This window comes from Hypomesus transpacificus, chromosome 2 (assembly GCF_021917145.1).
Source record: "Hypomesus transpacificus isolate Combined female chromosome 2, fHypTra1, whole genome shotgun sequence".
Taxonomy (NCBI): domain Eukaryota; kingdom Metazoa; phylum Chordata; class Actinopteri; order Osmeriformes; family Osmeridae; genus Hypomesus; species Hypomesus transpacificus.
Genome location: NC_061061.1, coordinates 5,943,531 through 5,969,753, shown reverse-complemented (window position 1 = coordinate 5,969,753; position 26,223 = coordinate 5,943,531). Strand labels below are relative to the sequence as shown.

At 39.5% G+C, this 26,223-nt stretch overlaps 1 protein-coding gene across 2 annotated transcripts in view; it reads right to left on the bottom strand.

Annotated features, from left to right (window-relative positions):
- Positions 1 to 26,223, bottom strand: part of LOC124480088 (exostosin-1a-like) — an 89,661-nt gene that overhangs the window by 9,333 nt on the left and 54,105 nt on the right. For both annotated transcript variants that reach the window (XM_047039177.1, XM_047039161.1), the window contains exons 6-9: positions 8,828 to 8,946; positions 7,831 to 7,926; positions 6,113 to 6,202; positions 5,673 to 5,833 (exon numbers count right to left, since the gene is read on the bottom strand). In XM_047039177.1, the coding sequence (XP_046895133.1) occupies positions 5,673 to 5,833; positions 6,113 to 6,202; positions 7,831 to 7,926; positions 8,828 to 8,946 (466 nt within the window). The remainder of the gene's footprint in view (positions 1 to 5,672; positions 5,834 to 6,112; positions 6,203 to 7,830; positions 7,927 to 8,827; positions 8,947 to 26,223) is intronic.

The following is a 26,223-nucleotide window of genomic DNA, read 5'->3' as shown; positions in this document are numbered from 1 at the left end:
ATATCATTTGTGGCACACACACAGATTCCTGGAATCAGGGGCGGTTTTAGGTACTTGGAGGCCCTGGGCAAAGAACAATTTTGAGGCCCCCCATAAGCCACAAACCCCCGGAAAGAACCCTGTGTGTATGTGAAGTGAAGTATATACTGCACTTTTAAGCTATGAACATTACGTTGCGCCTGCCCAGACGCAGTTACGTGGCGGACAGCTTATTTAACTAAACTAATGCCCTTAACTTAGTAGCTTTTCAGCTTGCATTAGGGCATTCTGGGTACCAACAGCAATGCATGAGTATACGCAATCTCACAGCATTGTGTAACACACTTCGGTTGTGGATGGTATGTCCAGAAATAAAGCCAAGTCACTAATTTAGTGGCAGAATCCATTGTTATGTCTAAAAAATTATTTTAGATACAGTTTAAGTTTAGCTAGCTGACAAATCCTGAGGATAGCCTACTGTAGCAGACCTTTCTATGTGACAACAGACAAGGGTGTTTTGTCCCTCCGGAGTTGCCGTTGGCTCGATGCAGAAATTATTACGTCAATTCAGTGAGGGCTGTTCGAAGGTGATGTCAAGAAAAGCAGTGGTAAAATACAAGTTATGAAAAGAGACCGCGTCCGTGTCTTATTGTCCACACGATCATATGTATCTAAAACAAACTTACAAAGAGCTCTGTTACACTACCAATGTTGAATTAGTAATGTTGTTAGCGATGCTAGCGTTATTTTGCTAACTAGCCTATAACATTTCACTGGGTCTTGCAGCTGTTTGATTAACTGAAATTATTATGAAATGTTATCTTCTACTAGCCATTTGCCTACTTTAGCAAGTCACTGTATTTCCAAGCCCTGGTAATTTAACTAAGACAACACAGTAAATAATTCCTCTTTCAAGTAATAAGCCCCCGTTCAATCATAGACACTCCACCACACGACAAATTCTCCTGATAGAAACTTCATGATCTGAATCATATGTTCCATGCAGGATTTAAGATCAAGTTTAGCTATAAAGAATAGAATTAAAGAATTGCGTTTTCATGCTTGATATGAATTGTCATTCGTTTGCAATGACTAGTGTTTTATTTTAATTAATAAAAATAATAAAAATACCATGTGCCGAGGCCCCCCTGGTGGCCGAGGCCCCGGGCAACTGCCCGACTTGCCCAATGGGATGCACCGCCCCTGCCTGGAATTATAGATAGGGCACAGTGCCCGCGATGATGTCGGTCACACACACAGATTTCTGGAATTATAGATAGACTGCCAGCTGGTGATGACAGTTCTTCTCAATGGTTTTGGTTCCTACATTTCTCAGATCACAATTTAAATTACCCGTCACTTCTGAAGTATTTGTTCAACCTCCACATCTATTTTAGTCAAATTGCCAATGCTGTGGTAGCCTACATTCATGCAAATGATTATGTAGCCTTCATTTGTCTGCTGTTTCCTACGTTATAAAATGCTTATGTTGATAATAATTTACTATATTGGTTCTCTATTAAATTGTCTTACCACTACACACATTGAAACATTTAGTTCACAACAGAAGTCATTACATGCACGATGGTACATGCCCCCTCGTAGGGGGCGGTGTGCACATACGCATTGCATTACATGGCAAATGTGCCGGGAAATTGATTGAATTGCCGGGTCTTTAGAGGACGCATCACAGATCATGGCGCTCCCTCAAATTGTGCAGACACTGATAGAATTAGCTGAGCTGGTAGAAACTAATTCGAGTCCATCGAAAACTATTTATTAAATGGTCTACTTTTTTTCATGGCGCTCCCTCAAATTGTGCAGACACTGATAGAATTAGCTGAGCTGGTAGAAACTAATTCGAGTCCATCGAAAACTATTTATTAAATGGTCTACTTTTTCCTGTGAAAGCAAGCTGTTTCACCTTTGGCCTGGTTCAGACAAAATCTGAATTTCCGCAATCTGAATTTGAATTTCCGCAATCTGAATTTCAAGAATCTGAATTCCTGCAATCTGAATTTTAGAATGTTTTATTTTTGGATCAAAATAATTCAGTTGTATTAAATTTGGCATACAAATAATTCAGATATTATATATTCAACAGCAATATATTTCAGTTTTATGAAATTTGACACACAAATATTTCAGATCTTTCATATTCAAATTCAGATACTTTCGTCAGCTTTCTAGCTCCATAAATCCGTTGCTTTGCATCCTCCGACGGATGGTCTGGAGGCCGACAACAGCTCCGCTATGTCCTTTATTTTTAAACCATTTAATAAATAGTTTTCGATGGACTCGAACGGGATGTGGATGGTTGGTCGTCCCCGTCCCATTTGAGGCTCCACAGCATCCAGCCGTTCCAGGACTGAAGAGAGGTTTACTATGGCAACCTCATTAATGTGTACGTCTGTGACGGCAGAGTATGCAGCCAAGCTCTCTGTGACTTGTTCTACTCGGTCACGGGCATCAGACTCAGATATATTATTAGTAGTGCTGTCAGTTTAACGCGTTATTAACGGCGTTAACGCAAACCCAAATTAACGGCGTCAATTTTTTTATCGCGCGATTAACGCTCTTTTTGGCCTAGCAAACTTTGTAGTTTTTTTTCACATGCTGTTGCAACAACTACCGAAGTTAGAAAAACTACAACACCACACCGGATCTAGCTAGACCGGAAACAAAACAACAGGCACGCCACACACTTGTTTGGCTTGCGATCCGGCTAAAGCGTAGTAGCAGAGCCCGTTTACGGATATGAGACATTCTCTGGTAGTAGGTTAACTTTACGTTTTGAGTGGATGGCGAGCGCGAGACGCCGAAATGGATGCCAATAAGATTCTGAATGGAAAGTTTACTTTTAAAAAGTTGCCAAATGGTTCCATTGACAAGACCAAAGTGATCTGTGTGTTTTGTCATTGTAAAATGAGCTATCATTGCAGAACGTCCAGTCTGAAATACCACTTGATGGCCAAGCACACAGATGATGCAAATTCTCCGCCCCCTCGTCAAAGCCAGGCGATTGCAATGTTGTTTTCAATAACAAAAAATATTTGCACGAAGCAATCCGAACCACTTTTCCATGTTGATAAGAGCATTACAATTTGAAAAAAGAATGGGACAAAAAGAAATCAAGGGACATTTAGAATAGATAGAAATAGAAATGTGCGATTAATTGTGATTAATCGCGAGTTAACTATGACATTAATGCGATTAATCGCGATTAAATATTTTAATCGTTTGACAGCACTAATTATTAGTTTCTACCAGCTCAGCTAATTCTATCAGTGTCTGCACAATTTGAGGGAGCGCCATGATCTGTGATGCGTCCTCTAAAGACCCGGCAATTCAATCAATTTCCCGGCACATTTGCCATGTAATGCAATGCGTATGTGCACACCGCCCCCTACTGAACAAGATGGGTAGCTCGGTCAGCAGGGAGCTGAAGAAGAGCGGCTACTGACGTCACTCTACTGCGCCGCTCAGAATGCATTTTTGTTTTCGAATTATGGGCAGTTCTTTGCGGGTAGAACATGAAAATGAAAATGCAATGTCCGCTCTGTTTTCTTTTTGATTATGGCATAACATGTGCAGTCTTGAGGAAGAAAATGCAAATGCAAATAGGATGATTGATTACTAATTTGATTTATGAGTCAAATAATGCAGCCACATTCTTAAAATGAAAATGCATTTCTGGAAATACATTTGAATTTGAATTGTGGTCACGATTTTGCAGCCACGTTCTTAAAATGAAAATGCATTTCTGGAAATGCATTTGAATTTGAATTGTGGTCACGATTTTGCAGCCACGTTCTTGAAAATGAAAATGCATTTCTGGAAATGCATTTGAATTTGAATTGTGGTCACGATTTTGCAGCCACGTTCTTGAAAATGAAAATGCATTTCTGGAAATGCATTTGAATTTGAATTGTGGTCACGATTTTGCAGCCACGTTCTTAAAATGAAAATGCATTTCTGGAAATGCATTTTCATTTTCAAATTTTACATTTCAAATTGAATTTTGGTATCTATTTGCTGGGGCATATTTTGAAAATTAAATTTCAAATGTCGTTTTCGTTTTCATTTTAATTAAGGGAAAGAATGAGCAGTCTTAAAGAAGAAAATGAAAATGCAAATAGGATGATTGAATACTAATTTGATTTATGAGTCAAATAATGCAGCCACATTCTTAAAATGAAAATGCATTTCTGGAAATGCATTTTCATTTGAATTTTGGTCACGATTTGCTTTCATACCGAACAACGTCTGCACTTCTTTGGATTATAAATGAGGACACCTGTGAATTTTTTTTATTTGCAGAGTGCCCGGTTCTCCAGATAATCGTGGAAAACTAACGTAGGGCACACAAACAAACACACACAGACATATTCCTGGCATTATAAGAGAGATGGAGGGACTATGTACGTAAAGCCCTTTAATTTCTGAATGGTTTATCTAATATGAATCAAAATACCTACAACTAAATGCTGACTCAGGGCTCGACATTAAGGCTTGTCCGCTTGTCCGGGACAAGTGGATTTTTTGTGGAAGAGAACTTTACTTGTCCCACTGGACAAGTTCAAACTCAAACAAAATAAAATGCTATGTTACTTCACGTTATGTTCCAATCATTACGTCTATTTTACCTATTTCATTTGACCGAATTCTGCATTAGCAAAACACAAAATAAGTGGCTTCGTCCCAAGATCTCTACAGACCGTGCAGCTAATTTAATGTTAAACACTTGAACGGGGGCTTATTACTTGAAAGAGGAATTATTTACTGTGTCATCTCAGTTACACTATCAGGGCTTTAAAAAACTGTGACTTGCTCAAGTAGACAAATGGCAAGTAGAAAATAACATTTCATAATAAATTCAGTAAATCAAGCAACGCTGTAAGACCCAGTGAAATGTTATACAGCTAACGTTAGCTAGCATTGCTACGACATTGGCTAACTCTACTTTGGTAGGCTATCCTCAGTATTTGCAAGCTATCTAAACTTATACTGTATCTGAAATAAGACAAATAGCCCCAAGACAAGCTTTCACATGCGTTCGCGTGTCTATGTTGCTTCACTCCGTGGGCCTGCACCTTGTCCATTACTGTTTACACTGTTAGCAGGACTACTTGGTCGGCTGTCTTCTCAGCGTGAGAAGTACAAGGTTTGTGAGCCTGTGAGCAGGGGCGATTCTAGGATCAGACGCCTAGGGGTGCTCAGCCCCCAATTAGAATGTGACATGAATACAGTACTACCAGCATCAAATGATAATAAAGAATAATATATTTTTGTATTTATAATTTTTTTAGGGGTGCTTGAACACTAAAAAGGGTCTAAAATCCCCTATAGCTTACTTTGCAGTTGAATATTAGCAGATATTTAACTTTGTACATTTAACCAATACAAATGCTGCTAACGCTTGCTAGGTACATCACTGCCGACGCTCGCTAACTAGAAACGTCAACACAGTTATTTTTTTAAATAAAATAATACATCTTTACCCAGACAAGTGACTTTTGTGTATGGACAAGTGAAACGTTAATGTACTTGTCCAAAGGACAAGTGCCTCAAAAAGTTAATGTCGAGCCCTGCTGACTGTGTTCACTTTCACCTTGATGTATCCTGTAAAACCTGCCCAAGAACAGCGGGTGTTTTTCACATCTTAAATCCCCTCCACTGTGCCCTAGTCTCACCTGTGGTAGATGGCAGCCCCGGTGAGCACCATGGAGTAGTCGTTGGTCCACTTGGATGTGTATCCCCAGCGCTCCTTGTTGCTGTCCCAGAAGTGGCTACGTGCCGGGTATCCCACAATCCTCTCTGGGAAGCTCTGCCACACTGTGAAAGCAAAGTCCACCTGAGGAGGGAAGGGGGTCATACTGAGAATCAGAGAGCTGACAAACCCCCAACACTTAGCTCCTTGCTCTAGTTTTTTTGAGTGAGTTGTCTGAGCAAACTGTATGAGGGGGAAACAGCTTATGGTAATGTTCTACTGAGAAATAGTATACTGATATCATTTCCACAATTAAGTTGAATTAATTGGGAATAATTTTCCAATACACTTTTAGAAGCTGTGATAGGGACACTTGATGGAAAAGGTAAATAAAATCATTCTGGGGCCTCCCAGTTGTCTTACCTCAGTGGTGGACAGGACTGTGTCTTCATCCAGACTGAGAACGGCATCCGTGGAGATGGTGTCATAAGGTAGGAACCGGCTGCTCATCACCTGAGGAGACAAATGAGTATTTGTGTACTCAAACGCAAATACTCACTCCTCATTACGAAGACAGACAAAATAGACAGAACAATACTAACAACCAATGGCCAATGACGCCAGATGGTTCTTAACCTCTTCTGAAACCTGTTAAATGTGCCTAAAAACGCCTAAACAGCATACCCAAAGTAAATTGACTGCTGTTCTTGAACCATTTGGAGTAGATGCATGTAAATTGACTCTTTTGAAAACTGACACTCTGAAGTTATGTTCCTTGTTGTCAGGACCCCTGTCAGTCCTACTGGTGTTGACAAATAGAAGCTTGAACACAAGGAAAGTGAAAGTTTCTATTTACGCCTAGATTTTGTTTTGAAAAACACAGGCCTGAAGAGGCCTAGAGGTGATAGGTATTAGCTGGAAGACATAATTGGACCACAGGTTGAAGCCTTACCCAATTCAGATCAAAAGTCAAACATAATACCACAATATATTAATATTTGACACATGTTTTTATAAGAGTACATCCAGGCGTTTTCTAAAAGGGCCTTTTGGAGACTCCAGAATGACCCTTCTCACCAAGGTCAAATTCTTAGGATAAAAAGGTATAATTGTTATCTCTAACGAAAGGTGTTACTTAGAACTATCATATATAACAGCTAAATCCCTCATTAGTATTACTGAAACACAAAAACTGAAGCATGAACACATTGGAGTGCTTTATCTGATTCCCAGGATTGGCACACAAAGAACACTGACATATTGCGCAATCGACTGTTATTTTGAAGGCTCCACAAAACCTGGCATATGGGGTATCGCCATTTACAGCTAGCGCTAAGCTACAAGGATAACTAGCTCATTTCAGATCCAGTCGAAGCCAGTTAGAAAAAATTGTGTAGAGGGGGCGGGGGGGGGGGGGGGGGGGGGGGGGGGGGGGCGGGACGCACAGACCTGGTTGGTCAAAACTTGACCTACCAGTTCAAGTTGGTCAAGCCAACTTGTTCAAGTTGGTGAACAATTGGTCAAAACTATTGGTCAAAACTTGGTGTCGATCGAAACCTCTGAGTGTAGGGGCCATTTTAAGACTATCCCCGCCTTTGAACTCGTCCCAGATCTCTTCCTATAAGCGATAGTAAGTTAGAGACTGAAATAAAATAATTTGACGAAGGAAGAATGAAGCAACAAGATCGTGGCTATGTGTGGATATAATTCATTGTTTGGACAACTACTCGACATGGTTTGATACTTTGGACCCTTGGGAATGTAAGCAGATGAGGTTTTGATGAGTTGTGTGCATACCTGGAACATTCCTAAGTAATCGTGGGTAAGTAAAACTTTTTTCTCTGGCATTGTTGAAGGAAAGGTCACCGGACAAAGACGTTGACGGTACTTTCTGTTGCGAGTTGAGCTTGAATTGGTTTATTTCAATGGAAGCACAAGAATCGCAGCTTTCCAACGAGGTATCATATGTGTAGCAGTCTAAAACAAATATTTTTTCAATTGAGTGCGTTCTGACTGAGGGAGGGGGGCGCAGAATTTCTGGCTCGCCGGCGAGCCAAGGTTTCAGAAGAGGTTGATGAGCTCATATGCGCGGGGATATTCTAAAGGTGTTGTTAGTCATAATTTGAGAGTGTGCTGCTTACCTTGCTCTCGCCCTCTATGACGATGACAGGTGCTAAGGTGGCTGGCCAACGCTGCTTGGCTGGGAGGGGCTTGTCACAGTTCCACAGCACAATGACCTTAGAAACACAGACACAAACATACACATAAACCATCAGACCACACTGGATTGAACTTGTAAAAGTGTCTTCCCAAGCTTTTTGAAATACATGCTACGTTAAGACAAATTGTCTGTCAAATGACAGACAAAAATCTAAAACCATAACCAGGCCCAAACGTAATTTGCGAGCGCAGAATTCGGAAAATTCAGAATTCCAAAACCCAGGGAATTTTAAATAGAATGCATTGGTCTGAGGCAAAATTTTAAACTTGTCAACTCATGTTAGGTCTCTATTCTTTTGAGTTTTTTAACTTGTAAACAGATCCCATTGCCACCAGTGTAGGTAGGTGTGTGTTAGCAATCGAAGGAAGTCTGTCAACCCTGAAACTGATACAGTAACGTTCTCGTTAGACTATAGCTACTGTAGCCAACATTAACACGTTATACTTATCAACCAATATTACAGCAATAGACAGGGCCAGAGAGTTTTCAGGCGATCTTTATGAGGATGGATCAATACTTGCAAAGTCTGTCAAAATTCAATCGACCATATTCTACGTCAAACTGTTGTGAAACATCTTCGCTCGCTCCGACATAATAACAGGAAAGCTAACCTTCCTGTTATTATTGCTATTTCCGCAGATTTTTTGTCTGAATGACCGCAGAAAATGAAAAAAAAATCTGCTGATTTTGTTTGGGCTTGACCATGACTTAAAAATACAACAAGGGTGAAAATTATATTTTAAATAATAACGACAATAGCAACAGCCATTTGTTTAGGATGTTCTCTTTCATAATCTTAATTGACAAATGATTAATGTAATTTGTTTGTCTCTCATTAAACAGGTAGTATATATATATATTCCATGACTCATGCAGGCGGCATATGGACACACAGTGCCTTCCTGCAGTGGTATTACCTTTGCGCAGTACTGAGATTTGGCCACTGCCACAAGAAGCTTGATGATTGGTTGGGACTGTGAGACCAGGGGCGTCACTGTGTGGATGACCGCTGTAAATTTGGGGAGGGGCTTGATACCTGAAAGATGGCAAGGAGACAGTCAGCTAGCTAGTTGACGTAAGAACACCCTAATAAATACATACATGAACAACACTTTCAAGACAGAATGGATGGGAGAGGGAGACTCATTGATCTCTGATATTATAGCGACATGATAAATGACTCAAGATAACACCAAATAATGGGCATTGTTCACTAATATGTAAAATAAATGTTCTTACTGTGCAAGCAAAATAAGTGTGCACGCAAAATGACAGTCAGACTCAAAACGTCCGCATGGATCAAATGTGTTCTTAGCACCATGTGTATGTAATGAATCAGAACTATTCTAACAGGCCAGTTTCCTTACTTGCAGAGTAAGGAAATATTGATGAATCCAGGATTGGTGCGCAAAACGTTCGTATGTACGGTTTAAACAGATTTGTGCATGCGTACAAATTGTGATACAGGCCCATTAAGGGCAATTTCCTGGTTGAAAATCAGCCCAGACTAAGTCTGTGGCATCGACATTCCTTTCATACAAATGTTCATTTACCCTCCGATATGCTGCTTTCCAACTAGCCTGGTCCTAACCCGTACGTTTCATTTGTAGAGAGTTTGGGGTCGCTCCATTGACAAGCGTTGACTTCCTTGTAGGCTATGGAGGATTATAGGGGCCGAAACTAAATTTATACTTGGATAAATAATTATACAACACAAAGCTTAAATAAATGACTAATTATACAATGAAATGCCTAATTGACATACAAAATATATAAATTAAAAGTTAAATGAGACACTAAATATATAAATGTTACATGTTTTTGTTAAAGTTCAAGTCTTTTATTTGTCAGGTACACAGAACAACACAAGGTTAGACTGGGCACTGAAATTCTTTTTTTTTAATTGTGTGTATATATATATATTTACGTTTGAATGTGTTGACATTTATTTATTTATACTTACATTTAATTATTTATCCTTACATTTATTTATTTATCCTTACATTTATCCATGGTGTAACCTGCTGCAGCAAAATAAATCAGTCGTCTGCGTCACCAAGCCGGGGGGCGGGTTTAAGCGGGTTTCGATCTACAGGGATCTTCTATCGCCTCACTCTGCAGCTGCTAGGGGTGTGCGATACTGCAAAATGTGGTATTGATCTGATACCAAGGAGTAAATACAGGGCATATGGTGCCCCTGCCAATACCAATATAGCTGATTTGCAATATTACTTTTTACTTAGAAAAGCAGTTTATCTACTTTCCTGTCAAGGGCGCAATGCCTCATAATTTATCAAGTGAATGCAACATCAATATGACAATTTAAATTTCTATTTAAAATGTGAAATGTCATGATCATTTAATGATTTTTCTTTTAATTACTTGTTCATGATTATGATCATAATAAAACACAGGACAAAGAGTTTTGTCAAAAATACTGTTAGTGTGTGCCACTGAGTCGTGTTACTGCACGTACACACCGGGAACAACTCACAGCCTAGCAGGGGAGGGACAAAGTGAGCTTGAGCGAAGTTAGACAGTGTTTGCACAAGTTACAACCACTATGATGTAAAGGGAATTGTGTACTGAACAGAAATTGAAACTTAAGTATCGATTTTATCATGCCAGTATCAATCAATAGGTTACTGATACCAACGTTAGTATCGATACTAGGGGTGGAACGGTACATGTATTCGTACCGAACCGTATGGTACGGGCGTCACGGTTTGGCTCGTGAAATTGCACGGAGAATACACGGTATAAAAATTAATAAAACTTGCGTGCAAATTAATTAATGTAATTCGGAACTACTGTAAGATATTCGTGTTCTTTAGGGACAATCTGTAGACCCGCCTTAGCTCTGAAACTGATTGGCGCCACCACCTGTGTAGCCGAGCTGTGCCTGAGTGAGTCAGAGATAGCTAGCAGCAGCAGCAGCACTAAAGACGTAGCCTATGCAACGCTTGTGCTAAATATGAATGTTCGTAGTGTAAGTATAGCGAAAAATAGCCTAAACTTTCCTAGACTTTTAGCTGCGGTACTAATGCTGAGGGCTCGCTGATATTGCTGTCTTACTAGAAAGTGCATTTAGTCTAGCAGACGCTTTTATCCAGAGCGTAGTATCTATGAGTTGTTGCTAACGTGTGCTGATGTTGTACACACCCAATAAATTCCAAATCTCCATGCCTCTCTAGTTTCTACTCTGCCACGACCTTCTGTAGCTTCTCAGCTAGGTGAGTGCTTGTGTGCTGTTCATACAGGGGCCGTGTCTGTAGAACTGACGCTTTCATTTCCCACTCAGTCAATAAAATGAGCAGTCACCGTGAGGTAGCTTTCAGCACGAGAAGTCCAACCATCAGTCGTTAGTGAAACGGAGGGTGCAGCTGACAACTCGCGCTCCATCAACGTCCGTGTTTTGTTGTATATGTAAGGGACCAGGGCCGGCGTTGCTGCTACTGTATCCCTGCCTGTGTTTGCGCTGTTGCTCATCTAGTAGCCTATCGTGTCGTGGTGTAAGAGGACTGATCGACAAGCGCATCATACATTTAGCTAAGACTTGCATGTACAGTAGTTAGTCTGGAGCCCTGCTTCTGCATTTTAGTTTTGCTTTTCCCCCCATTGTACTGAACTCGTACCGAACCGTGATGTCTGAACCGCGGTACGAACCGAACCGTGACTTCAGTGTACCGTTCCACCCCTAATCGATACTATGGGTCTTGAGATCGATTTGCCCACCCCTATAATGTACCAGCTCGCCGTGGATTGTGAACACATCATTGCTATAATTTCAGCAAAGCTCTCAATATGATGTAAAAAAAATAGTGAATTGGCAGTTGCCTCCATCTCTTCAGGTACCGACAAAATTTCGACCACTGTAGCATGCAACATTTAATTCATTGAATCCGCACTAGGTGCTGCCATCTTGAATGAGTCGAAAGCAGTCGATTCAAGCTGAACCACCAATCAGAGGCTTCAACCCGCCCCCTGACTTGGTGACGGCGGACGACTTCTTTATTTTGCTGCAGCAAGTTACACCGTGGATAAATGTAAGGATAAATAAATACATGTAAGGATAAATCAATGAAAGTATAAATATATAAATGTCAACACATTAAAATGTAAATATATATATTTATATATATACACACACAAATACATGCAACATTTATATATTTGTCTTGTTTATTTTGTAATTGGGTGTGCTTTGCCTTCGGCAAGGGCGCAACCATTGTTATCTCACATATATATTATTGTGAGATTGCTGTTAAGCATTCTCACTATTGTTTTCCTGTTTCTCTTTATTATTATTGTGAGAATGCTGTTAAGCATTCCGATTCCTACAATTTTTGATGTTGGCTATGACTTGTGGTATTTCTCACTTTTATACTTTTTAAAGAATTAAGGTTTTTGTGCAAATTGTTGTCCCATTAAAAGTAATGGTAAATCCTTTCAAATCATTATAAAGCTTCCTCCTCTTTCAAACTTAACTGCTTCAGCATACTTTCAGCTAGAGACACCATTCAAACTTTAAAATGTTCACAAGACATTCAGCTATTCCCAAATGATTCAGCTTTTTCAAATATATTCAGCCAATTTTGAATTGTGACAGTTTGAAATACATGAAAAATTTAGCTCCTTCTTGATTTTTATGATTGAGCAGCGCTGCTCTTTTTCTGATATTCAACTAAATTGTCAAACAAATTCCTCTGACGTTCATATAGTTAAACTTACAGAAACAAGTTTTACCTTAAAATGTAGGAAAACTTGTCCTCTTTCAGCCAATTCAACTACTAAAGAGCTCACATTTACAGATTTTCAGCTTTGAGCCTTGAAGCGAGAGCAGCCTTTCAAATTCTCTCACTAACTTCAATGGAGAGGTGGGTAAAATTCGTCAGAGAATTTCGAAAGTAGACGTGTTTTTAAACTGCCGGTAGAGTTGTATTTCTGACCGCACAGACATATAAAGGACATGTCTGGTTTCGGGAGAGTCTTGGGTCTCGGAAAATATCCTCATTCTTTGGATTGGACGTATAGTTTTGCGTCTAGGTCAACTTGTTTGAGGTGTGGATGCTAGGTAAATGTTGGTTATTCTCTGCCCTCAGCGTGTTAGCAATCATAGCTGCAACATCACCGTGACAACCAAACAAACAAGCACCATGAAAGCAGAATTGGGTAACGTTTCGGAAACTGCAGGTAGAGTCATATTTCTGACCGCAGAGACATATAAAGGACATCTCTGGTTTCGGCAGAGTCTTGGGTCTCGGAAAATATACTTATATTTTGGATTGGACGTATAGTTTTGCATCTACGTTAACTTGTTTGAGGTGTGGATGCTAGCTGAAAGTGTCACTCTCTCTGCCCAGCTCGTTAGCGAGTACAGCTGCTCCATTGCCATGACAACCAAACAGACACGCACCATGAAAGCAGAATTGGGTGACGTTTTAGAAACTGCAAAAAGAGTTGTATTTCTGACCACACAGACATATAAAGGATATCAATGATTTCGGCAGAGTCTTGGGTCTCGGAAAATATACGTATTTTTTGGATTGGACGTACAGTTTTGCGTCTAGGTGAACTTGTTTGAGGTGTGGATTCTGGCTACATCTCTCATAATCGAGCTAGCGCGATGGCTCTCTCCATACCTAAAAACGGTTCGACTTTTCTTTTCTCCACAATCGACCAAATTGGCCAAACAAAGTATGTACATTGAGTTGGGAGGACAAACGTTCTGCTCTCAATGTAATCACAACGGAGGGTTCCAAGTGTCAACAAATGCAAAATTGAACGTATTGCTCATTTAACATTGTGATAAAAAACACAATTGTGAGATTTAATGTACAATACGATGTACGCTGATATTATTAGTACATTTACTTCGAAAACAGTAATCAATTTTCGTTTGATGACTGAGTGGTTAGCGTAATTAGCCTCTGTTGAACGACATATACGATAGCGGTCTGTGATACCTCCGTTTTCAATCGTTAAAATAATAAACATGCCTCACATATCGATGAACCTTTTATGATTTATTATGACATTATATTACTAGTAAACAATTCATGGGTACAATTGTCCTTATATACCTGTAGTTTTAAACCAGTGTAGCTCACTGTAATGCTGTACGCGACGCGGTTTAGAAAAACTGCTTTTTAGGAAGCCAAAGGCGACAGTAAAATCTCAGCACTCCCCTTACAAAAATCTAAATTCCCAGATGAGTTTTTCAATTGGTGAATCAAACTGTCACTCAAATTACAGCCAATCCCTGTGTGAATACAATCCCGTATGTGGCACAGAAGTTTTCCCATTTTAAGAGGTCTGTAATGGGCTGAGAGTACTTTGAGCCATTGCCTACTAACCTGATCTTCAATGCCACAGCCTCAATTTGATGTCATTGTGTTCATGAAGGTCTCCTCTACAGGACTGTGAAAACTGCGAACATTTCCCAGCTGGGGGATTTTTTATAATCAAGCTTATGTCCCAGGAGTGCCCCTGTTTTAGAGCTACATTTTGACAGCTAACAAACTCCTCATCGCTCTATCCAGCTAGTTAGCTTGCCACGAGCATTCCTCTCCCTGCTTCACTAACAAAATATGGACAGATGTGCCTTGTTTTCGCTCATTTAATCCGATCGACCTCAAAATCGGTTAACATATAGTGGAAACGTACATCTACGAATCTGTGGTCTCAAATATACATAAAGATAAACATTTTTTAATTCCAGCGTGTTCAAACAGTCCCCTCAGTAAAGGTTGGCTAGCAAGTTACAGCAGCAGCCTGGCCCTGTGACAGGTGGGGGGAGGGGCGCAAAGGGCACACTTTAGTGGTATTTTGTTCCAACTCATTTTTTAGACAACTCATTCGTTTGTAGCAGATAAACATCTAAAAACATGCAAGCTAGTAGGCCCGAAAACTAGGATTGAGCCAATGCCTGTGTGAATACTGTCCCGAATGTGGCACTGGCGTTTTAACAGTTTAAGACGTCTGTTATTATTAGCCGAGTGGTCTTTACACCCTTGGCTACTAACCTTAACTTTAATGCCACAACCTTAACTTGATGTCAATCTGTTCAGGAAACTTTCCTCTACAGGACTGTGAAACTGCTAACATTTTCCAGTTGGGACTTTTGAGATATTTGAGTTTAAGTCCGATGAGTGCCTGCCCATTCACTGCAACGAAATAGCTTCATGGAACTCGACTCGGAATATGAGCTTCAGGGACGCTTGACAAAAAAAGACAACATTTGGCGTGTCAAGCATTTTAGATTTGTTAATGTGATGTGTTCCCATCGTATTTAAGACAATATTTTACAAGCAAGAGGTTTGTTAATGTAACTGTATACATATCCCACTCATACTGGCTAATCAGCTAACATGTTAAAGTAGTCTACATCCAAAGTCGCTGTCGTAAAACTAGCCTCTTCTTCACAAACAGCTGATTAACGGAAGTAGCTTCGAGGTCAAATTAAAAACCTTTAAAAACGTCTACATTTAGCAAATATTGTTGATATTATTGTGCACACGTTATAGTATCGTTAATATGTAATTTACTCCCATAATTTCCCCAGGAATAACTAATAAAACGTATTTCAGGAAAAACGCTCAAACGGGTTTGTCCTGAGCTTAAAGTGTACATAATCTAGCAGGATCGTTTTTATTTTAGCAAGTTTTAGAGAAATATGCAAAAATCGAGGCTCGACTGTCATAGCTGACCGTCACGAACAGCCAAACCAGGGCTGGGTAGCTAGCACTAAGTGTTTGCTGCAGCTGGCGTTAAACCTACGAACAAACGCTTCGTAACTGGAAAGCTTTTACTTTTAATTGACGATATTGAACACAGATGTAAAGTAACTTGTCTTTACTCTAAATATCTTCTCCGTTTTCAATTTGAAGTAGTAGATCTACATACCACTTTGACACACTTGCAAGAAATGATCCGCTGGTTAGATGTAGCATGATCTTATTATTTACTATAAAAAAACTCACCAGGGACAACAACAACATCACCAACCCTGCACTATGAATTATTATTTTGATGTCATATAAATTGCATGATTAGTTTCTCCTCCGTTTTGAGATTCTAGGTTAGAAATGTTGCCAGTCTGTTGTCAATGACCAGCGGTTGCTACGTTTTTTCAGCAAGTTCCAGTCATTCCAGTGTTGTCCTCTTACCTTCAAATTCGTTCAACCCAGACTTGAGCAACTGGTTTTCTGCTCAATTTTCACATTTTCCTGCAGCTCATCTTTCTGAAATGTTCCCCTTTTTGTTTTGTATTTTTCTTCTTATTTTCTTCCGTTTTCTGCCTTCATCTTGCTCCAGGTCCTTTCATAAATACATTTCACACATTTCGCACAGACATATAAAGGACATGTCTGGTTTCGGGAGAGTCTTGGGTCTCGGAAAATATCCTCATTCTTTGGATTGGACGTATAGTTTTGCGTCTAGGTCAACTTGTTTGAGGTGTGGATGCTAGGTAAATGTTGGTTATTCTCTGCCCTCAGCGTGTTAGCAATCATAGCTGCACCATCACCGTGGCAACCAAACAAACAAGCACCATGAAAGCAGAATTGGGTAACGTTTCGGAAACTGCAGGTAGAGTCATTTCTGACCGCAGAGACATATAAAGGACATCTCTGGTTTCGGCAGAGTCTTGGGTCTCTGAAAATATCCTTATTTTTGGGATTGGAAGTATAGTTTCGCGTCTAGGTTAACTTGTTTGAGGTCTGGATGCTGGGCACATTTCTGTTATTCTCGACGAACCAATGAAGTTCATCATTCATCAAACCCAATTACTAGCAATTGTCCGTTTATGCCAATAATACAATTACTCCGTTTACATGTGTAATTAGTTATGCGATTACTCAATAAACACGTCTACGTGATTCTTTTTTATTAATCGTTGTATGCTCCACGGACGAAACTTGCACCATCATCCTTCTGCAACAAAGTGTCGCCGTGTCTTCTTAGGGAGGACAATAGAACGCGTCATTTTTGGCCTAGGCTAACCAACTGTCAAATACAGTGGAACGCCGGTAGCAAACGCATTAAATCGAATGCTAAGTTAGCCTGAATGTAGCTAAGAACGCCACTGAGAATTCTGGCACCGGAATTTTAAGGTCCACGTCCTTTTCTTAGCTCTATAACTAGCGACTACTATCGAGATATTAAAAACAAACATGCCAGTTAACATGTAGACACTTACCCTTTAATGCTATCACATGTTGGTTGCAATACATATTGAGGAAGTGTGTGAAAATAATGTTTATAGTTTTTGCTGCTTTGGCTACCTTTCATAGAAGGTCGGCACCACCGGGAGACATATCTTAAATGAAAGAGTAGGTTGTTTTCTTCAAAATAAGGTATATTTAGTCAATTTTAAAACATATACATTTTGAGAAAAATCAAGTTGAAGACATGTTGCTGAAAAACCCATAGGAATGCATTGAAATCTGAACGTTCTATTGAGAAAAAGGTTGGTTTTTCCCTTGTAACTTTTTCCCACATGTCGGCACCACCCTGATACTTCCTGGAAAGCAAGGTTACGTAGAAAGACGTCATCAGTCAAATTTTAAAGAAAATCGAAAGACATACATTTTGTGTTTTGGCTCCCTGAATGAGTCTTTCAGAAACCTGTGACGTCAGACGTTTTGAGCCTCTGTAACTCCCGCGCTTGACTCATGCTAGGCCGCTTCCAATGCTCACATCAATTGATTTATATCGTTTGTGTCCTACTAGCCTTATTATATATACCCGTATGTGGAAGCAAGTATCGGTCATGGTTACTGGTTTGAAAGATAAATATTTTTGACACTTTACATGCATCTTTTCAGTGTGCAGAACAAAAAACAAACATTGATGATATAAAAACCACTCTCTTGGTGACTTAAAAAAAAAGAAGTTTCTATCGAAATGATTCATGGTCGTGATATGCAAATGTTGTTGTCACGTAGCACCAATCGGAACCAATCATTACCTTTTTGTCTGTCAGGAAATGCAAATCTATTTTAAAAAAAAGCGCGAATATTCTTTTTTTCCAGCAATCAATTTTGCAAGACAGGAAATTCTATGGCAGACAAAAAGACAAGAACTACTGAAATTGCATTCACAGGTGAGGGGGAGCAACATATGGCCACTTGCAATAGTTTTGGTATGATTTTAGATCCAAATAGTCTTAGGGTTTGTGGTAAATTACCATTAGAAACATTAACAAATGGGATCATGATCGACATTATCACGCTTTGTCACACATTAGTATTTCAAATGCCAGCGCACCTTGTAACGTTTAATATAATTAAAAATGACTTTAAACTCCACAAGCATTGAAAAGATGTAACTTTACCGGACAAAATGACCAATTTAAATGACCAAATACTGTAGGCCTACTGGCAGGGCCGCCCATAGAAATGGCTGGACCCCTGAAAAGGTCCAGTGAATGAGCCCCCCCTAATAGGTCTTTAGGCTACTTATATTAACGCATGTACGTGTGTGCTCTCTCTCTCTACATTAAACATATGTAAACAGAGAGATACTTACTCAGCGATGGGTGCTACATTATAGAAAAACAAATACATCTTTATACATAAAACTTAAACATAAAGTTTAATAAATATAACTGAGAGGCCTTAACAACTTGTGTGGTGCCGGGCCAGACACACACACATAAAAATTTGACATACTGAGATCTGCTACACTCACACCACATTTTCTAGTATAAAATGCAATTTACCTGCCTTCATCTTTGCCTATTATACAGCTATCTTCCTTTTCTTTCTGGATGCAAAGTCTTTTATAATGTATTTAAAGTCAATTTGTTTAGCCATTTCACACTCAATGGCAAGTATTGTGATTGAGCCTCTCCTGGCTCATTGTGGAGCGCAAGACTTTGAGTTTACTTAAGGACCTTTCTCCTCCTGCCACAGTTAATTGGTTAAGGTAAAGTGCAGAATATCCTCAGAGCAATGAGCAATGCAAAACATGCGCTTTCTCAGTGTCAGCTTTGCTCAAACTAGCTTCCTCTTGGTTAGCATCGTGGCTACTGCTGCTCGTCTCTGCCATAGATATATCGATGGTTTCTGCAGCATGGCTGGGAGCATCTTTCGAAGTTGACTGGAGAGCAAGCAACAACAACCATTATCTAGCGGCTAACTTGGTCTAGCGTTATGTTTTGTAGTCTGTCCTGTACCCTGACTGTTTAATAATCAACACTTGGTCCAAACCTGCGTTCGCACCACTCGTTGACTTCACCGGTTAAGTCAACAATACAATGTTTATGTTTGCTTTTTTAAGTAGGCCCTAATCGTGAGTATTTCAGTTCAAAATAAAATTGGTTATAATTTCTTAAAATATTTAGGGACGAACATGATTATTGCTGGCATCGCGGCTGGGCCCTACCACAGCAGGGCCCCAGAAAGTTTTCCCATATATGGGCAGCCCTGCCTACTGAACATGTATTAGCAATGAATGATAGGTGTAGAACGCTTGTTATAAGCTTAGCGAGTGGCAGGCAGACAGCAGGCAGTTTATGAAGGGTCACTCTGTTTGAGGATGTAGACATCCACAGAGGACCCATCTTAGATAAGTTGTTGGAGTCAACGTCAGAAGAGTTTGATGCTATGACTCAACAAGTTCTAGAACTTGTATTTGCTAGTTTAGTGAAAGTTTGCTGTAGGTTGGTAGCGGACCACTTGGAACAAGGACGGTATGATGATGTGTCTGAAGATCAGTATCATGTCCTCAGATCAGTGCCCAAAACAAATGTTTCATGCGAGAGGGATTTTGTGATATTTGATTATTTGATTAGATCAAAGTTCAGGGCAAGTAAAACAGCATTAGAGGGTATGGTCATGTTTAAGAAGAATAGGTCCTGGGAATGGTTGTCAGGGTTAGATCCAGATAGAAAAGCTAAAGTTCTCGCCTCAGCTCAGACATCTGTGAAAGGATTTATAAATAGGTTTGTAGTCTTGCAATGGGTATGTAATATTCAGACTGTATTGGGTAAGTAGTCATTTGTTTGGTTTTAGCATTGTGTTGTCTGATCAAGTGGGCCTGTGCGGCACTGACAGACTTAGCTTTGCAGTGTGTCATTTAGCTATTGGTATGTAATATTCAGGCTTTGTGGTAGCTTGAGGATATTCATGATGGACCATTTTGTGATATGAGACAGGGGGCCCCAGTAGGGGGTGACTCCCTGTTAAGCCAAATGGTCTGCCATAATATCTGATAGCTGCATTGGGTAAGTACTAGTAGTATTTGTTTGGTTTTAGCATTTGGTTGTCTGATCAAGTGGGCCTGTGCGGCACGGACAGACTTAGCTTCGCAATATTAAAACGGAGTATGTCTATAAAAGTAGATACAGGTAGGATTAAAAGTAAAACAGTTTGGTGATATGAGACAGGGGGCCCTGTAATGGGGTGACTCCCTGTTAAGCCAAACTGTCTAGCTAGTATAGAAGTAATAGATACAAGTTGCTCCCCTGAACCTTCACCATGGATGCAGAGGTGCCCAATTGTCCTCTGAGAGCTATCAACCTGTAAGTTTTTTTCACAGGCAATGACTACATTTTGGACCATAAGTTTCATATCCCTATAAATAAAGTATATTATTCATAATACAATTAGTGTATACTTTTTTTCCATCATAAACAAACAGACGTGTTCAAATCAAGGTATTTGAAAATAATGGGCAATGTCACAACAAGCACACACAAAAACCCTGTTCAATGTTAAATACACCCCCAAGTGGCCCAATTTACATTACAGCAGTAATGCTAAACGTGACAAACATTTGCATATTCGTGGTCTCGATTTAACATAATTATTTATAGCGAAGTACTGGACACCCCATTAGCTCGCAATGTACAAAGAATGTAAGTCTGGATAAGAGCAGAGAATCTGATAATAGTATCTGCTAAATGACAAATGCAAGTCATATTTCCCGCGCTGGCTAGAAGCAGAGCTCTGTGACGTAGAACAATGGCGTTCTTAAAGGGAAGCTTACAGCTTCTCGGTGCCACAAAACTCAAGGCTTAAAGCGGTGGAACGTTTCAAAAAATTACCTAAAATCACGACTAAAAACTGGATTTGTGAGAAAACTAATAGAGGTAACTGAAATCTGACTTCGGATAAGTTTAAGTTACGTTAGGTTACATACGGAATTGAAAGAAAAACGGAGCAAAACTGATAGGAAATTTTTGGTCTGTCCTCCCTAGTCTTCTTGTATCGGCCCTACTGCTGTTTGTTTGAATCCTACTAAAAAAGCCGAGTAAATTCACACAATGGTATGGCTATAATTTCAGCTGTTAAAACGATAATATTCTTGTTACGACTAGCTAGCCTACTTCTTCTCTTGTTTAACAGTTCAGCTTTCAGCTTCTCCCGCATTGTAGGCTATTTTAGCTCTTAGCTTTGTTAGATCATGCAGTTCAGCTTCCACACTGCCTCTTTTGTGTGACTCACATATTTTTGAAATTCATTTCAGCTTTCAGCTTGCGGGTACTTTCTAATTTCTGTATTTTCAGCAATAAAAATTAAAAAATCTTTCACGTTCAGCTCCTTCAGGAGATGTGTGCTATGTGTTTTGGTATTTCTCCCTTTTATACTTAAAAAAATATTAAGGTTTTTGTGCAAATTATTCTCCCTTTAAAAGTAATGGTAAATCCTTTCAAATCACTAAAAAAGCTTCCTCCTCTTTCAAACTTAACTACTTCAGCATACTTTCAGTCCTCCTCTTTCAAACTTAACTACTTCAGCATACTTTCAGATAGAGACACCATTCAACCTTTAAAATGTTCACAAGACATTCAGCTTATAACTTTCTACTAAAGGTTCACTATGTTCAGCTTTTTTAGCATGGTCAGCTATCCCCATTCAGGTTTTCAGCATTCTCACTGCTGTTTCGCAGGAACAGCCTTTTCTAGTTATTATTATTTTCCCACCCCTAAACCTTTGTCAATATTTGGACTACATACACAACGCCTGTGTCAAAATGTTTGTCTTGGTCTCGATTGAGTTGCTTGTATTGGGATTTACGTTCCGTTGCACAGTTTAGGAGGTTACAACGTTTTTGTGGCAATAAAGTGCTTTTAGTTGACGAAGGGTAATCTGTGCTAGCTACGTCACCACGTCAACACACGTTAGCAATGACGCATGGATACAACGTGATAGAGACGTTCTAGCACGCAAATTGGAGCTTGGATTATGAGTGAAAAATACCACTCCCCAAAATTCTCCACCATTGGACTTTGTTGAGAAAGCGATTTCGATTGGAACTGCAATCTCGGATTTTTGAGTTAGGTCGTGAAAGTCTTTGTAATTTGAGCGAGTGCGGGTTGCCCGTGAGACCGCCTAGTCTTTTGGGCAGCAGCCATGCTATAAAGCGTCATAGTAGTACTGTATTTATGTAATTTTATAGTTCAATTTTACACGAAAAAACAGAAAGATGTAAATGTTATAACAATATGACTATTGTGAAGACAGCCAGGTGGTTAGATTTGTATGCAGGTTGCTGTAAAAACGTTGATTTGTTTGCTACGTGAGAGGCCCGTCAGCCTCCATGGACGATTGCGGCAGCTGTTGTCGATCTTTCCATTGCTTCACAATCAAATCCGTTCCACTTTATTATGGAAGCAAATCGTGACCAAAATTCAAATGAAAATGCATTTCCAGAAATGCATTTTCATTTTAAGAATGTGGCTGCATTATTTGACTCATAAATCAAATTAGTATTCAATCATCCTATTTGCATTTTCATTTTCTTCTTTAAGACTGCTCATTCTTTCCCTTAATTAAAATGAAAACGAAAAAGACATTTGAAATTTAATTTTCAAAATATGCCCCAGCAAATAGATACCAAAATTCAATTTGAAATGTAAAATTTGAAAATGAAAATGCATTTCCAGAAATGCATTTTCATTTTAAGAACGTGGCTGCAAAATCGTGACCACAATTCAAATTCAAATGCATTTCCAGAAATGCATTTTCATTTTAAGAATGTGGCTGCATTATTTGACTCATAAATCAAATTAGTACTGATTAGTACTGAGCGGACATTGCATTTTCATTTTCATGTTCTGCCCGCAAAGAACTGCCCATAATTCGAAAACGAAAATGCATTCTGAGCGGGGCAGTAGAGTGACGTCAGTAGCCGCTCTTCTTCAGCTCCCTGCTGACCGAGCTACCCATCTTGTTCGGTAGGGGGCGGTGTGCACATACGCATTGCATTACATGGCAAATGTGCCGGGAAATTGATTGAATTGCCGGGTCTTTAGAGGACGCATCACAGATCATGGCGCTCCCTCAAATTGTGCAGACACTGATAGAATTAGCTGAGCTGGTAGAAACTAATAATATATCTGAGTCTGATGCCCGTGACCGAGGAGAACAAGTCACAGAGAGCTTGGCTGCATACTCTGCCGTCACAGACGTACACATTAATGAGGTTGCCATAGTAAACCTCTCTTCAGTCCTGGAACGGCTGGATGCTGAGGAGCCTCAAATGGGACGGGGACGACCAACCATCCACATCCCGTTCGAGTCCATCGAAAACTATTTATTAAATGGTTTAAAAATAAAGGACAGAGCTGTTGTCGGCCACCAGAGTCAGGCAGAGTATGCAGCCAAGCTCTCTTCTTTGCGGGCAGAACATGAAAATGAAAATGCAATGTCCGCTCTGTTTTTTTTTTGATTATGGCATAACATGTGCAGTCTTGATGAAGAAAATGCAAATGCAAATAGGATGATTGATTACTAATTTTATTTATGAGTCAAATAATGCAGCCACATTCTTAAAATGAAAATGCATTTCTGGAAATAAATTTGAATTTGAATTGTGGTCACGATTTTGCAGCCACGTTCTGAAAATGAAAATGCATTTCCAGAAATGCATTTGAATTTGAATTGTGGTCACGATTTTGCAGCCACGTTCTTGAAAATGAAAATGCATTTCTGGAAATGCATTTGAATTTGAATTGTGGTCACAATTTTGCAGCCACGTTCTTAAAATGAAAATGCATTTCTGGAATTGCATTTTCATTTTCAAAATGAATTTTGGTATCTATTTACTGGGGCATATTTTGAATTGATATTTTCAAATGTCTTTTTCGTTTTCATTTTAATTAAGGGAAAGAATGAGCAGTCTTAAAGAAGAAAATGAAAATGCAAATAGGATGATTGAATACTAATTTGATTTATGAGTCAAATAATGCAGCCACATTCTTAAAATGAAAATGCATTTCTCGAAATGCATTTTCATTTGAATTTTGGTCACGATTTGCTTCCATACTTTATCAGTAGGGAGACCCATAGCAATAGAATTCCACTCACGCACGCAGATGCAACTCCCATAATCTTTGATCGATGCATCGCGCTTGTAGCTAGCACTTCAGACATGACTGTTCCACAGACGAGATGGACATAAGGAGGGTTTTTTCGAGGAAGAGGAAAGTAAGTCAAAGTTGCCCAGTTTTCCCTTCAGTGGTCAAAGCATCCTTATCTTATGAGACATTCTCTGACTATAATAGCATTAGTTAAGTCACAAAGATCCTTCTGCAAACATTATGATTATTGCTAGCTAGATAAGCAAGCTTTTTACCTACATCTAGCACTAGGCAATACCATACTGTATTTACCCATAACAAGTGGAACAGCATTTGTTGATTTCTTAATCTGAGTCTGAAATATGTTGTGCTTTTGGCCGTGTTCAGACCTAGGCGTCTGTTTCAGGCAGAAATAGATGACAAGGATGTTTTTTCCAAGTAGCTACAAAAGAAATTGCTGGTGTTTTTTAATTTATTGCCATAACAACCGTGAGCTAATCGCGGAGTTAACCTTAGTTTACATGCTAGTTTTTCTAACGACTGAAAAAAAGAAGAAAAAAAGCTTTATTTCAGAATTGTCTTCCAATTTAAATAATATAATAATTTCATTTCTTCATATTAGTATGCTGCCCATGCATAATAAATTCGGTATTGGTAAATGAAGTAGGCTATATGGCTGATTTTGGGCTGTGCCATTTAGGGAAACTGATTCAACCACTTAAACCATGTATTTTCTGAAAGCTTACATCCTAAGGATGTGATCTGTGGAAAAGACTACAGGTTTGAACACAAATTTGATCATTTCTGAACTGTCCAGTCATGCTTTAGGGAGATGCGATTTTTTAATGTAGCCTACATTATAATTAGGCTACTAAACATATACCAATTGTGAATTGTATATGCTGATAACATGATTTACATCTCAAAAATCTTCATATGAAAAATCTACATTAAGCTTATTATTATCAATATGAAAGAATGCTCAATGCATCTCCATGTCTCCTGATACAGGTGGTAGACATTGAGAGTGAGTCAGAGGCAGGGGCAGCATGCAGGGGCAGTGGAGACAGCTCTGTTGCTGAGGTGAGTGTTGAAAGGTGACAGGTAGTTGAAGATGTCCCATTGCTTATTGTGAAGTTTAGTTTTCAAAATATTTTAATGTCCAGCCCCTCAGTATATGTATAACAACTATGGTAAATAGTTGTGGTAAATGCACCAGAATGCGAGAAATTGCATCTACATCTAAATTCTAGGGTAGAAACCCCCAGACCCCCCGCATAATGTGTCCCCCCCACTCTCAAATTGCTGCTGACGCCCATGGCTACAGTACTGTCTTCAATGCCACAGCTATGGCTAAACTTTATTATGTCTTATTACACGGCTGTTCTTTAATGCTGTAGAATGCTCCATTCACTTGAATTGGGCTTCCCAACGTTCTGCGGTGAACAATTTTCTCATATTTGACCGTTGCTATGCATATTTGACCGCTGTCAAGGTGAGTGGACTTTTTGCCTCGGATTCACGTCTTTCGTAGCACTCCGCAAGTAGTCTAGTAACTTTTCAACCCCAGTGTACTCTGTTGCTTAGCGACGTCAGCTGATTTGAAGCCTAAATAATGCTCAAAGTCTATGAAGTTCAACTCTTTGGCGAACTATTTCTCTGCTGATCAACAATACGAATGGTAACAAATACATTGTAAAAAGACACACTGTGTTATGTTATTTTTGTTGGCAAGTAGCCGTGTAATAAGCGGGATAATGTATAGAACGCCGGTCATTATCGGGGAAAAAAGCCCCTTCATGGCGAAACAAAACTAGCGAAAACTCTGCTTCGCGTCGTGCCTAACAACTCCCCTTACCTGTTCTAAAATCAGCGCAAACTACGGCCTCTTGGGGCTTATTGGTTAATTATCCCTTACAAAAGAAATGTTCTAATTTCCTGCGCTTTCAAACAATCAGTGGAGTGTGGATAGCAACGGCAGCTAGCTTGCCTCTAGCAAACCGC